The 15,116-nt window shown below is 39.1% G+C and overlaps 1 protein-coding gene across 4 annotated transcripts in view; it reads right to left on the bottom strand.

Moving 5' to 3' along the window:
- Positions 1-777: 777 nt before the first annotated feature.
- Positions 778-15,116, bottom strand: part of pthlha (parathyroid hormone-like hormone a) — a 56,339-nt gene continuing 42,000 nt past the window's right edge. For all 4 annotated transcript variants that reach the window (XM_048156307.1, XM_048156306.1, XM_048156308.1 and 1 more), the window contains 4 exons: positions 10,372-10,442; positions 9,570-9,693; positions 3,259-3,801; positions 778-2,555 (listed from right to left, as the gene is read on the bottom strand). In XM_048156307.1, coding sequence (XP_048012264.1) covers positions 3,282-3,801; positions 9,570-9,682 — 633 coding nt within the window. In that variant the 5' untranslated portion in view covers positions 9,683-9,693; positions 10,372-10,442 and the 3' untranslated portion in view covers positions 778-2,555; positions 3,259-3,281. The remainder of the gene's footprint in view (positions 2,556-3,258; positions 3,802-9,569; positions 9,694-10,371; positions 10,443-15,116) is intronic.

Below are 15,116 nucleotides of genomic sequence, written 5' to 3'. Positions count from 1 at the left end.
GCTGGAGGAGACTTTACAGAGTGCTCGACTCTTGCATTGTCAGTACAAGATCTTGACCAACCATTGATGCACCTCTTGATGGAAATAACATCACATTTATCAGTATTTGCCTATTTAAACCCAAACAGTGACTTTTTTTGTTTTGTTTTTTGGGCTGGGCAGTGTATATATATATTATATCTGAATTGTCGAATTCCATAGCATAAATTGGCTTCTACAGCCAGTTTTCTCGTTCAGATCAACTGAAGTCATGGCAGAGCAACATTTTTAAGAGAATCTCACTGAGTTAAACTGTTGACATGTTTATAGCAGCTACCTGAGAAATAACACATCTGGTTTAACGGTACAAACATTTGAAGGAAACTCTATCGCCCCCTCGAGTGCTGAGGTTTGCTGCCACCACAGTAGCACGAGAACACACAGTAAGTGCATTTAACCGGACCGCCAAGTGTTCGCGTGCTCGCAGAAAGTGTTTTTGGCCTTAATCAGCGATCTGGATTTCCACAAGTCTTTTGACAACTTTAGTTCCATTCTGAAATCCAACGGCCATGCGGATGGACTCCAGTTCAAACGCTGTCCGTTCATTTCGAGAAGCTTTTTCCACACATTTTCCACCGTGGAATATTTTTCCCGTCTGCACAGGAGCAACATCAGAAGTAAGTGGGTGAAACTCTTGGCTGTTCTGTCACACACTCTCTGAACCTGAGATACTACACACAATCAAATATACCACACACACACACACACACACACACACACACACAGAAGTCCGGACACTGCAGGAAAAGTCAGATGTTTAATTCATTCAGTACAGGGTTTTTTTTTTTTTTCTCTCAGTGCAAAACAACAAGAGTTATTCTATAACGTGTGCTGGTCGTGTACAGAAGATCGTGGTGTGGTTGTGATCTCAGCTGTAGGAGGCGCTCTCGATACTCAAGCTCAGGCTGATGTGAGGGTGGATGAAGATGATGTGGGGCTCGTCCAGGTCAGCAGGAAAGAAACCCAAAATAAACACATATACAAAAGCCTGTATCCAAACCCTAGTGAGCTGCATCCGAACTTGAATAGCGGATGTGGAACGCTCTAATAAAACAACGACGTGCAAAGGAGACTATTGAGTTTGACAAGCTAAACTACATAAAATAAATGAATTACATTTTTCTCATTTCATTTTGGTCATCTTCACTCCAAAAAAAAAGGCCTAAATGTAAGATTATGTATTTGATTTGCATATAAAATGTCCTTTCATTATGTTTCGACTTAATGTGATGCATATTTGTCAGTCATACATCAATAATACAGGTCAGATTCCTGTAATTGTACTAATAAACTGAATGTGTTTTAAGTACACAATAATCAGGTTTATATATCAATAAATCCATTTTAACTAATCTAATATTTCTTGTTCCACAGCTAGCCATATTTTATTTACAAAGTGACATCGCCAACTACTGGCCTGGCAGCAGAATACAGCGCTTTTAGTCGATTCTTGTGTTCGTACTATTTAACTGAATAAATTTAAGTGTTTTACACAATGAACATATTTATGCTGATTCTAAGCAATTTTAATAAATTGTTTAAATAAAATCAAACAGATGCAAACTATGTCATGATTATTTGAGTGCAGGAATCATGTATGTATATATGCATCACATTTAGGGGCCGTTTGCACAACACCGTTTTCAATTAAAAACCGAAAACATTTTATGCATTTTAGCCGTTCATTTACACGACAACAGCGTTTTGGCGATAAGCGATACCATTATCGTCTCAAAAACAACAAAAACGCAAATTTGTGAAAACGGTGACGTCATGCGTATTACGTGTTCAGTCTATTGCCGCGTACTTTCTTTACAAAGCAACATCGCCATCTACTGGCCTGACAGCTGAATACAGCATTTTAAATTGTTTTCACATATTCATGTGAACAGGGATCGTTTTGACAATGCTGTTGTCTGTATGCAAAGGAAAATATTTGGGATGAATTGGGAATGAATCTATGATGCTGTCTAGGTAGGCAGCTCACTAGGTTTTGGAACAGACACACAGAAACATGGATGCCAACGCTGTCGAACATACAATGAAACAGAGAGGTGGGCAAACACAAGGCCATGACTATAGTCTTCTTCATTCAACTGAACCACAAAATACGTCCATTAACAAAATTACTTGTATATATTTCTATATTTATATATCTAAAGTGCATTATAGTACAAAAATATAGAAGGTCAGCAGCACCTTGATACCTTTACAAAATAAATACACCATTCAAACAAAATAAATTACAGGAATTCTGACACCGTAATAGAGGCATAGTCCTAAAAAAAAAAAAAAAGAATAAAAAGGAAACGAAAAAGAAACAAAGCAAAGTATTCACAAGGATCCAAATCTGTAGCTCCGTGGAGCTGTAATAATGCTTTAGCAGTATCGTTATTGGTCATTGTCACTGTTCGGGCGCATTGAGAATATTTACAGACAATAAATATTTTCCTCTCACTTTTACAGTGGACGGTAACATGAGCATTTAGGTGTCCATTTCAAAAGTCCTCACGGATCTGAAAGAGAAAAAGTGTTTTGAAAATCAGCAACAGAAGTTAGGATTAGGTTTTTATTGTAAAATACATACTTAATGCAGTTTGGTATTAAATATTTGGTTTCATTAAAGTAAATGTATGTTTTAAAAAGTGCAATTGTTAACTTATAGAGCAATTTCTACTTGACTTAACCTTTAAAAAATAACTTTGTTGGTATAAATTAATGTATTTAGGTTGATTCAGTGAAGTTTGGCTTGAATAAGCCATTACCATTTTTAGATTTCCAATATTTTAATGTAGCAAATGGTGCGTTTAAGTTCGCATTCACGCGTTGGGAAATCGTAATTACGACGTTCAAATAACTTCCGCAATGTGACTTTTTCTGTATAAAATTCAAGTTTTGTGGTTATAAATGTTTTTCGGTTAATTAAATAATATTTTTGACCAAAATTTAATCAAATTTTTTTCAGCGTTTGGTATTTTGTACATGCAACTTTATCGTAAATGAATTCATTTGAACAAATTTACCAGCTGCATCCATTGCATCTGACATATTTTCTCACTTTTCTCGGAAACTAAGGGCTACAAAAAAAATCCCAATTTTCCTACTCGTAATTACGATTTTGCGGTTATGTTCAACTCAAATATCCGACATGACACAGTATTAGCATTGTATTTTAATGATGAGTATCTTGTAGCATAGCAGACAATTGAAAGAACGTACCGTTGTCAAAGACTGACAGTGTTTTAGTGCAGCGCCACCTGCTGGCCCACATACGGCCGCCACTCCAGGTGGAAGCCGCTGCCGAACTCTTCCAGCGGTGATCGGCCCAGTGAACGGGCCCTCCTCTTCCTCTTTTCCCCCTCCCTCCTCTTCCCCGCACGTCCTTTCTTCTTCCGCTTGCCGATGGCCTTCATCGTGCTCTCTTTGTATGTTTGCGACTTGTTGGTTTCCTGCGGGAGGTTGGTACCCTCCTCGTCCTCCAGACGGAAGCTGATTGGCAGATTCTTGGTGCCCCCAGCGGGTTTCGGATGGGCGGTGCCTGTTCCTATGGAGACGCCCACACCCATCGGCACGGGCACGGTGAAGCCGCCTCCCCCTCCTCCGCTGCTGCCGATACCGATGCCGCCTCTCGGCTGCTGAGCCTCGCGGATCTCAGCCGTGTGAACTTCATGCAGCAGTTCCTGCAGCCACATGCGTCTCTTAAAATCCTGCAGTGTCCGGCCCTTATCGTGCATCAGCTGAGCGTGTGTCACCGAACGCTTCCTGGTAGAGAGAAGAACGACAGAGAATTAGCATTGGTCGCAACTCAAAAACACTGTTTTCGGCTGATGTCACCAAGTTTTTATTTTTAATTTGCAATGCCCACTTTTTCACAATCTAATCAATTCCCAATAATATATGCAGTATCACAATGGTTGCAAAAAATGTTCTTACACAGTATTTTTGCCTTAACGTTCTTAAATCAAGACACATTTACTGGAGAAGCAAAATGACTGAAGATATTAAGTCATTGTTGTGCTCCTCAAACCATTCCTGAACCATTTTTGCTTTGTGGCAGGAGCATTATCCTGCTGAAAGAGGCCACAGCCACCAGGGAATGCCGTTTCCATGAAAGGCTGTACATGGTCTGCAACAATGCTTAGGTAGGTGGTACGTGTCAAAGTAACATCCACATGGATGCAAGGTTTCCCAGCAGAACATTGCTCAAAGCATCACACTGCCTCCGCCGGCTCGCCTTCTTCCCATAGTGCATCCTGGTGCATCCCCACGTGCATCAATGAGCCTTGATAATCAGTGTTATTCACTTCACCTGTCAGCGCTCATAATGTTATGCCTGATCGGTGTAATCAAGTCTTAATATCTTAAGAGTTTCGCTCTTTTTACTGAAAAACAAGACAAAGAAACTAATCAAGAAGATCAGAATAAGTCAAGCTTGTAGTAAATTCAATGCTGCGTTTGACCCTGTGACCTCTGTATTACTAACTGAATCGGATTCCCGGATTCATCCGAGTGTCTCTTCTAGAATTCATTCAGCTTCCCACGCAAATATTTAAATGTTTCTAATTGCTGCAATGTCATTAGCTCTACATTTACACACACACACGATCCGACATGGTGCCTTTAACCGTAATCCACTGGTCTGATCAGTGAGCGTTTGTACTGTCGCCCTTGTTCAATGTGTTTTTAGTTAAATCCAGGGGGTTTGAGAAGGTCTGGCCCACATCCAACACCTCGCTGGTGCTGTATTCACCCGTCCGGGCCTCCGCTTCCAGATCCTGCATCTAACCCAAACAAACCACCAGGAGTGCTGAAGTGAAGCACACTGGCTCTTTAACCGTTTTCTGACACAGTCATCAACGTGGATTTTAAACATTGTACATCAAAACTGTCACGGGCCGAAAGTGGCAAAAGCCAATAATCACAGGCTTTAGCTGATGCTTAAACACTCACTGCAATAATTCTAATTAATGGTGCCATTGTGTCTCGGCTTAAATCATTTGGAGGTCTGAGCGCGGTCGTTCCTGACAGCCAGCAGCCGTACGGCTCTCTGCTACCGTGTGCACTTTTGGATGCTCGGCTCAGTCCAAATGTCTTGAAACAATTACGCATATCTCATAGCCAGTGCTGCGCTCCAGCCAAAGTAAAGCATAATTCAGTGCTGTTTCAAAATATCCACTCGTTCAACCGGCGGTGAGAGTTAAAGCGCACCACAAGGGGGCACCAGAGGGCATGAATCAAACCAGGACACGGTAACACACCCCACAGTCCCTGGAGAAAGTATATTCCTTCCGTGTTATAATAAGGCACTAAATTTCCATGCATCTCCGGACAGAAATCGACCTCCATCACCTACAACTAACTAAAGCTCATTGATTCTGCTTCTGCTTTAACAGGTAAATGATGCTGCATTCTTGAACTTCTGGAGCATCTGAATACTCCGGCGTACAAACGGCCCTTTTTTCCAGGCTGGTTAAACCGATCCGTGAGATAATTCCTTGCCAGGCGTGGAACGATGAGTTTTCCTTTCTTTGGAAAGTGGCTTTATTCCTCTCCGGTGGCTCCTAAATAATGCTGCGCCTCCTGGCAGCTTGTGTTCTCCTCTCCTCTGTCACCTCTTATTATTTTCTTAATGTACTCGGACAGATTTATGAGCGAGGAACGTCCTGAGAGAGCAAACCTTTTCCATAAAAGCCCAAAGCCAGTTTCTGTGCGTCCTCAGACAATAATGAAGCGTCAGAAGTGAAGCCCACGCTCCACCTACTCAGGTGTTTAAGATTCCTGTCCTGTGCTGCAGATCTGTGATATTTACTGAAGATTTCAGCTGGTAAAAAACATATAAAAGAGTAAATTAAATTCATGACTATCTATCTATCTATCTATCTATCTATCTATCTATCTATCTATCTATCTATCTATCTATCTATCTATCTATCTATCTATCTATCTATCTATCAATTCATCTATCTATCGATTCATCAATCTATTGATTCATCAATCTATCTATCTATCTATCTATCGATTCTATCTATCGATTCATAAATCAATCAATCTATCAATCTATCTATCTATCTATCTATCTATCTATCTATCTATCTATCTATCTATCGATTCATCAATCAATCTATCGATTCAACAATCTATTGATCGATCAATCAATCACTCTACCAATCGATTCTTCAATCTGTCTATCTATCGATTCATCAATCTATCGATTCATCAATCTATCTATCATCTATCCATCTATCTATCTATCGATTCATCAATCTATCGATTCATCAATCTATCGATTCATCAATCTATCAATTCATCAATCTATCTATCTATCTATCGATTCATCAATCCACCAATCTATCTATCTATCTATCTATCTATCTATCTATCTATCTATCTATCTATCGATTCATCAATCCACCAATCTATCTATCTATCTATCTATCTATCTATCTATCTATCTATCTATCTATCTATCTATCTATCTATCGATTCATCAATCCACCAATCTATCTATCTATCTATCTATCTATCTATCTATCTATCTATCTATCTATCTATCTATCTATCGATTCATCAATCCACCAATCTATCTATCTATCTATCTATCTATCTATCCGCTAATCCACCAATCAATCAATCAATCAATCAATCAATCAATCAATCAATCAATCAATCAATCAATCAATCAATCAATCAATCAATCAATCAATCAATCAAAAGATGATGGATGGATGGATGGATGGATGGAGGAAATCCATCCATCCATCCATCCATCCATCCATCCATCGATTTATTAATCTATCCTTCCATCCATCCATCCATCCATCCATCATCCATCGATTCATCAATCCATCTATCTATCCATCCATCCATCGATTCATCAATCCATCTATCTATCCATCCATCATCCATCATCCATCCATCCATCCATCCATCCATCTATCCATCCATCCATCGATTCATCAATCCATATATCTATCCGTCCATCCATCCATCAATTCATCAATCCATCTATCTATCCATCCATCCATCCATCCATCCATCCATCCATCCATCTGTCTATCCATCCATCTATCGATTTATTAATCTATCCTTCCATCCATCCATCCATCCATCCATCCATCCATCCATCATCCATCCAGCCAGCTAAAGGTGAATTATGGGAGGTTTATGTAAGAATCTATGACCATGTGCTTTTTTCATCCTGTGAAAACAAATTCAAAATTTCATGAATGTAAAAAAGTCCTCTGTTTCTGCTTTTACACTTTCTAGTTGACTTTAAATACTACACGAGGAGCACTAAAGAGAGAGGGAGAGAAAACTCTTAGCGTGGCATCCTTCCAGCTGTTCCTTTTTAGCATACCTGAAGATAATTGCTACTTTGTGCTGGTTTAATTAAAAAAACAGGCAGAGAGAGAGAGAGACCTGCTTTCACCCTTATCCGCGATGCATGCGGTTTGAAAGATCTCTGGCTCCATGCGTTTCATCTTCGCAGGCGCAGCTGGCTTGGGTTCAAGTCAAACTCCAGTAGGAGGCATTGTCCTGGACAGCAGATGGACTTGTCAGCATTAGCTAGTTATAAACGGTGAACGCCCTTTCTGATGTGCCGTGAGATCACTGCGATAAAAGCGCTAAAGTGAACGCTGCTGAAAGAGGAACTTGTGTTGTTTGGCCACCGGCTGGATTTATGCGATACTTTGTCCTTCGAACAAAGCACAGCTCTTCCTAGGAGAGATTTAATCAGAGCGATCAAATCAAATCGGACCGATTTGAGGCCTAACCCTGTTACTCCCACTCATTTTCATGCTTACCCATCAGAAACGTGCCTGGAAATGGATGAATTACAGTAGCAATCACACTCTTTTATTAACTTTGTATCACTTTTCAAGATCTCCCTAACTTTGCAAAATTGTCCAAAATACAATTATAAACCCACGATAACTGAACAAAGACAAACAACAGACACACTGCATTTATATAAAGCAAATAATTTAACTCTAAAAGATGCTTTTTTCCACTCACAATTGCACTGCATTATTAAAACATTATTAACTTTCTTTCTGAACGTGCATAAAGCAAACGCTTCTAGAATAAACCCAAACACAAATGCATCAATGCACACAAAACACGTCACAGTCGTTGCATTAGTGTCTCAAATCACCCGAGAGGATCAAAACCAAAGTGTGTGTGTCCCGTCTCTCTGCTAACACACACACACACACACACACAGATTCAGTTGCCTCTCTGGCACAAGCTGCACAACAATCATCAGACGATGGGCGAACCGTGTCTCACAAACACACTCGCTCACATCATTAAAAGCCGATATGAAGTTAGGGAGGTCCTGGCAGGCACAAGCGGATCGCAGACGGCGGGGGGAGCACGGCTTTCCAAAGCTCATGGAAGCATGTTTTGCATTCTGGGCCCCGCTGAGGGGTTCGCAGGACATAAAAGCGCGCTTGCTCGGCTCGGCATAATATACTCCAGCGGGAGAGGCCCGTTTGACTTGGGCTGCCGCCTAACTTTGCATCAGCAATCTCTCTCTCGCTCTACGTCTCTCTCTCGTGCTTCGCTATCAGAGGACAGCGTCTGTCACAAAAGCATCTCTGTGCGTGCAGCAGGTGGCCCGCGGAGCGTCTGGGTGGCATCCCTAGAGCCCCGCGTCCCGCTCGCCCTCAAACCCTGAGCAAACACACAGGTGGGCGCAGACTATCAAAACACCTCCCAGCACGATCGACAAACCGGAGCGTTTTCCAGTGCATTACAGCCAAACGCCACACGCACAACAACAATCACCAGATTTACACATTTTATGAAGAGAACATCCGTGTGCAATTGGTTGTTTCTTTTTGTTTGGCATGAAAAGAGTCCGTGCTGTGATAATCTGGTTTCTAGATATGTCTCGGATCATCGTTTTATCATCCGCCAGGTGAAAATCATAAGTCTGATCACACACCTGGAGCTGGATAAAGACACTAGATGTTTCATAATTGATGAACTTTGCAACACTGACACTGTTATTGAACTGAACTGAATCAACATTGAACTGAATTACAACACTATTGTTTTCTGTAGAACTGATTTACAGCTGAAATCGAATTTGCCACACAATTGATGAACTTTACAATACTAAACAGAATTGAATCAACATTGAACTGAATTGAGTTGAATAATGACACTATTGCTTTCTGTAGAACTGATTTACAGCTGAAATCGAATTCACTTCAGTTGATTAACTTTACACTATTGAATCAACATTAAACTACTTTTGTAGAACTGGCACTTGAAATTATTACTGTGAAGCTGCTTTGAACCAATCTGTATTGCACTAAAGAAATAAAAGAGACTTGACTTCTCTTCAACAAGACAAGTCCACTGCACAGATGCAGTTTCATGCTCGAGTTTAATACTGAAATTTAGCAGTTTGTTTAAATCACTAACTCTAAGAGCAACAGTAATATTTATGCTTGGTGATTACGTCCAAAAGACGTGTCCAAAAATCACTGATGTGGAGTAAAACACCCAAAGACACTTACATTCGGCTGCTGAGGGCATCGACGGGCCTGCCGTGGTGCGGAACAGGAGAACACAGTAAGAACAGAGCAAAGAACCACTGCTGCAGAACCCTTCTAGAACACAACATCCTCATCCTCAGCGGACCTGAGCAAACACACACATCACATTCATCAAGATCACGTGAATGATTCATGTTCTGTTCACTCTACGTCCTTGTGAATATGTTCAAAGTCTTAAATATGCAACGAAACCCCAAAGAACCATTCAGTGAAGAGTTCTTAAAATAACCATTTTTTTCTTAGTGTGAAGAACATTCTAATAATCACTATAAAGTATCTTTTTTTGCAATGGAAAAGTTCCATGCATTGCAAAAAGTGATTCTTCCTCAGTGTTTCTGTCTTGTTTTCCAGCAAATATCTAAACATTATTAAATCAAGATATATTTACTGGAGAATCAAAATTTAGCAAGAAAAATACCTGCCAGTGGGGTCTTAAAATGATCTTGTTTTCCATTTTAATTTCCCACTGGAAGATTTTTTTTTTTATATATAATTTTGAGCATAAACTTGCTTCTCCAGTAAATGTATCTTGATTTCAAAACGTTGAGATATTTGTATTTGAAAACAAAACAGTGTTCTTCATGGGAACACTGATGAACCTTTATTTACAAGAGTGCTTTTCTCCCAGCCCATACTGAAGAAGAGTTCAGAGAGCTTAAACTTAAACCAGTTCAGCATGTTGGAGAGAAAAGAGGAATTCCAGTAAGTCCACAACAAAACCTCAAAGCCCATGATGAGCAACAGGAGAGAGAAGTGTACTCACAGTAATGTCTGTGTCTCCGTCTCTTCTGTCCTGTAAGACAGAGCTCTGCGAGTCTCCTCAAAGTTTCCAGGCTGCGATCAAACACAAACAAACAAATCAATGAGCGCTGCGGTCGGTCCAGGTGAACGCGTCCTTCAGCATTACGTCCTTTGGTTTCTCTGAGATGATCTTGTCTAAAGTGAGCCCAATGGGAATCCAGAGGCGATCGGTGTGGGGTGAACGAGTGTGTGTTCCAGGTGGTCTGTCCTGCACTGACTGACTCCGCTCTGTTATAGAGGAGTCAGATGAACCCACCAATACTGTGATGGGAAAGTTTCTAAACTGTCTGTGCAGGTTGAGAGAGAGAGAGAGAGAGAGAGAGAGAGAGAGAGGGAGGAGAGGTAAAACAGCGAGTGGGAGGTGACGGCTGGGGAGTCCTAACAAAGACTCTGTCCATATAGAAGGAGCCAACTTCTCTATGTTTACATGAGAGACAGATGTGGCAGCACTCCTTCAGGAGAAATCGTTCTCATATACACTCAGCAATGCCATAGAAGAAACATCTGGGCTCCCCAAAGAACCATTTTTAGAACATTTTAATAATCAAACGAACTTTTAAGAGTGTGCAGCAGACACACACATGACTCTTCTGTACATTCATCTGTCAGTGTCATTAGATAACTAAATATCAAAGCAAGTTACAATTATTTTTAAGTCAAAATAGATAGAAGTTTGTCTTCAAAATCATCAACAAAATCAACTTTCCTCTTCAGTTGACATCTTAAATCCTTCTTTATTCCAATGATCTTTTTATATAGCCACTGAAATCACCAAAGCACCAGCCCAGATAACAAAATTATGTTGTAAGAACGTTTCGCTAATGTTCCCATTAAGTTACGAAAACACTATTCCTGAGAGTTCTCTGAATGAGTTTTTTAAAATGTTATTTTGTATCATTCTTCAAACATCATGGGAATGTTACTTTTGAATGTTCTCTGAATGTTCTGAAACAAGTTGTAACATTTTAAAAAATGAATAAAAAGTTCCATGAATGATGTATTTTGTGCTGATGTTTTGAGAACATTATTAAAGACCAGATAACGTTGAATGAATGTTCTATTAATGTTACTGGAAGAACGTTTGTTCATAACTTTGACTGAACGTTCTGAGAACGTTCCCTGTTAGCTGGGAGTGGCTTAGACTAGCACAATAACTTTGAGTCAGTTACATTACAACATAAATTGGTTGTGTACCTTGAATGGGATGCATGTTCCTTCTGAATAAAAGTGTCTGCCAAATGCACAAATGTCAGCTAAATGTGCATGGTTTCATTTTAATCCGTTCACACCATGAGCGATAATGATAACGACACCAGCGCATGATATTATTCTGTTTATTCTAAGCTTGTGCTGCAGTTTTGTCGTCTGCCTCTTTAAATGCTCGAGCTCTTCAAAGCAGGATGGATTCTGATTCTGATCATTTATCATCTGGGAAAAAAACATTCTAGAAGTGATTCCAGTGATATTGTTCCTCTGTGCAGTAATCGTCTGCACATGACATGCAAGAAAATGCTAATTCATTCCCTCGATTTGCTAAATCGTGCATTCTACTATTTTTTTTCCTGCATGTCATGTGCCGGGATCCGTAATCGTTATAGTTTTGATGCTACTCTTTTACATTCAGAATGATTTTTAGAGCTATATCTTTATTGTCCTTGAGGTGAATGGGCATCAAGACAGATCACCTCTTGGTTAACTGCTTGTTAGTCAGACTAGCTCTTAAGACATAGTCTTAACATTGCAAAAATGAAGAATTTCAGACATTTAGTCATTGCATTATAAATAAAATGAATGCAATGACTACAGCTGTATTTCATAAGATAATAAAGCCAGTCAGCTTTCTATAACTGTCACATCAGCCACTTTCATAACTAGTCAGAAAACAACTTTTCTCTCTTTCTTTAAAACTCAAGCACACAGTATCTTCAAACTGTTGATCTGCTTTGCGTTTCAACCTGTGAAAGTAAGTCAGTTGACATTTTGTGTTAGTAGGGAGTCATGTGTGCTGTAAACCTCCGCAGGTGATGTAGTTTGACAGTGTGTGCAGGTGTGTGTGTGTGTGTGTGTGTGTGTGTGTGTGGTGAACACTGACTGAAGGCTATTGTTGGCCTTTCGGTGCCAGATTTCAGAAACACGTAAGCTCTCGTAAGCAAAGACATTTTCCGCACTCCCTGATCTTTAGCTTTGGCCAGCCGTGAGCACTCGTCACTCAGCAGATTTCTGGAGCAGTAAGTTGTTGGGGTTTTTTGCATCGAACTTTCTATTTTTTATAAAATGTGTATGTGTGACGCTGGATATTTCGGCCCCCGGCAGCCCAGATCATCATACAAACATCTCACTGAATTTTCCAATCAGAGTTTTAACTAACAGGTTAGCCGAGGAAGACGTTAGATAGTAAGGTCTAATGTGAGAGGTTGACAGATATTTACTTCCATGAGTGTAACGGATTATCAAAAACGAAAAAAAGTTGGGTGGGACTTGGTTCCATGCATTGGTTGCTGGATGTTGAGATGTGTTGAGACTTGGCATAACCAAACACAATTGGTTCTCATACTTCCACTATAAGAGCCAATGAGAGGTACAGTATTTTGTGATTTTGCTATTGTATGACTTCACAAGACTTGGAATATAGCACTCAAGTCTTCTTTATGTATTACTACTACGATCATTTTGGAGCTTGACGACCCTTCCCCCACCATAGAAGAAAAATCATACGGGTTTGCAATGACATGGGTGAGTAGAAGAATGTAAATGATTAACCAATTACCTTAATGCTTAAAAGAGATCTGTATGTATTAATATCACCCTAAATTAATTGCTGAACTATTTTGGTCTGTGGACACTGGCAGTTCTTAAGTGTTAATTCAAAGGTCCATCTGTCTGTCACATCTGCACTCATCCGACTTCCTCTTTCCCAGAAGGGTGACTCATCACGGCTTCTCATTTAACAAGAGTAATTGATTTTCACAGCTGTCTTTTACATTAGTGTTCGTCCCACCCACAGACTTGTGCGGAGAATTCAAGGAATTCCTCCCAGCTGATGCGTTTGGCCTTTTCTCATCTCTGTCTCCCTCCTTCTAATTAAATCAGACACATCCTCAGTTTGATCTCTCACTAATGAATCAGAAGTTCAGACAATTTAAAAATAAATATTAACACATTAACACATGCAATTCATTTTTTCACTTTAACACGTTAAAAATATGTAATGCTATTAACGCAGCATCTGTTTTTTCGGATGAGTGGAAGGTCTTAAAGTGACAGCAGCCTAATAAACTTGCTGTGTCATTAATGTTCATCAAAGAACAAAAGACAAAGAGAAAATCACCCACTGCTCTTGACTGAATAACTTTTGTAGCTTTAATAAGGATTTAATTTATAATTTATGTAATGAAGCCTGAAGTGTTTGATTTCATTTCTATATATTTTTATACCTGTTAGATCAAAGATTTAAAATATACTGTGTTAATGTTGTTTCTATATTAATTTGGAGAATAAATGATGTGATATAAAAATAGATTAAAAACTTTAATGTTAGGTGCGATTGCGATTAATTACAGAAAAATGTGCAATGAATTTTTTTTAATCGATTGACAGCATTAATTTGTAACAAATTGAGTGCCGCAGTGATGACGGAATTTAAAAAACTGAAAAAAAAATCATAAATAAGTACAAAGAATTGACATTGAATTAAACGTAAAATTTTGAAGTGGTTCCCTTGACAAAAACCCAATGAGATTCTCCCACTGGCTTTTGGATTATTGCTGAATAATAAGATGTGACTGACAAAAAGTTTATGATTCTTAAACGTTTTGTTCATCATGATAATCTTCACAAATAAACACAATTTAAGGCAAAATCTAAACATAGGCTATAAACGAACTACAACAACTTCAACGTCACTACCACTGAGCTTCAACAACTCTTTCTGTCTTTATTTAAAAACATTTTCCCTGAAAGTTTGAGTTGGAATAGTTTGCAAGAGCATGACTATAAACTGTAAAAGCGACAAGTGCAGTTTCCCGTTCGGCTGATTAAACATTCGTTTAATGTCCACGACAACCTCTGAGGTCCCATTAAACACTTGATAGCAACTGCCTTTTTCAAGACAAGTAAAAATCACATTCTGCAGTCGAATATTTTTGTATAATAAGTGGAACATGTTTACTCCACTGTCGTCCCAAAACAAATCCCCAAAATAAACATTTCTCAATGCAGACAAGTACTTGATTTTATCCAAAAGGAAATGATAGGATGATGGAAAATGTGACAAGCGGTAAAAAGAGCAAATTTAATTTAATGCTGACTTTAAATCACAACAAAATACAAAGTGCTTCAGATGACTTTACAAAAAAAAAAGCCAGTCATAGTAATTCACGTGTTTATTTAATCTCCAATATATTTTTGACAGATCTTCTCACGTCATTTAGCAGAGAGATTTTCTCTTTGAAGATCTGTGGAATAATTTAAAGGTCGACCTGTTTACAAAACAACGAAATGCCGGTCTTGTTTCAGTGAGCATCAGTCATTGTCTGATTGTGTTTAAAGTCAACATGAAATCAAAACAGACTCGAATTACTTTCTTAAAACATGTTCCTGCTCTTATTGTGAATGATTCATCAGTCTACATTACATAAAAAGTGTTTGTCTTCATAATAATTATTAAAATATAATAACTTGCTCCACCTCTGAAACAACTTTTCTTGT

This window comes from Megalobrama amblycephala, linkage group LG14, assembly GCF_018812025.1.
Source record: "Megalobrama amblycephala isolate DHTTF-2021 linkage group LG14, ASM1881202v1, whole genome shotgun sequence".
NCBI classification, from domain to species: Eukaryota; Metazoa; Chordata; class Actinopteri; order Cypriniformes; family Xenocyprididae; genus Megalobrama; species Megalobrama amblycephala.
This window is presented reverse-complemented; position numbering and strand designations above follow the sequence as displayed.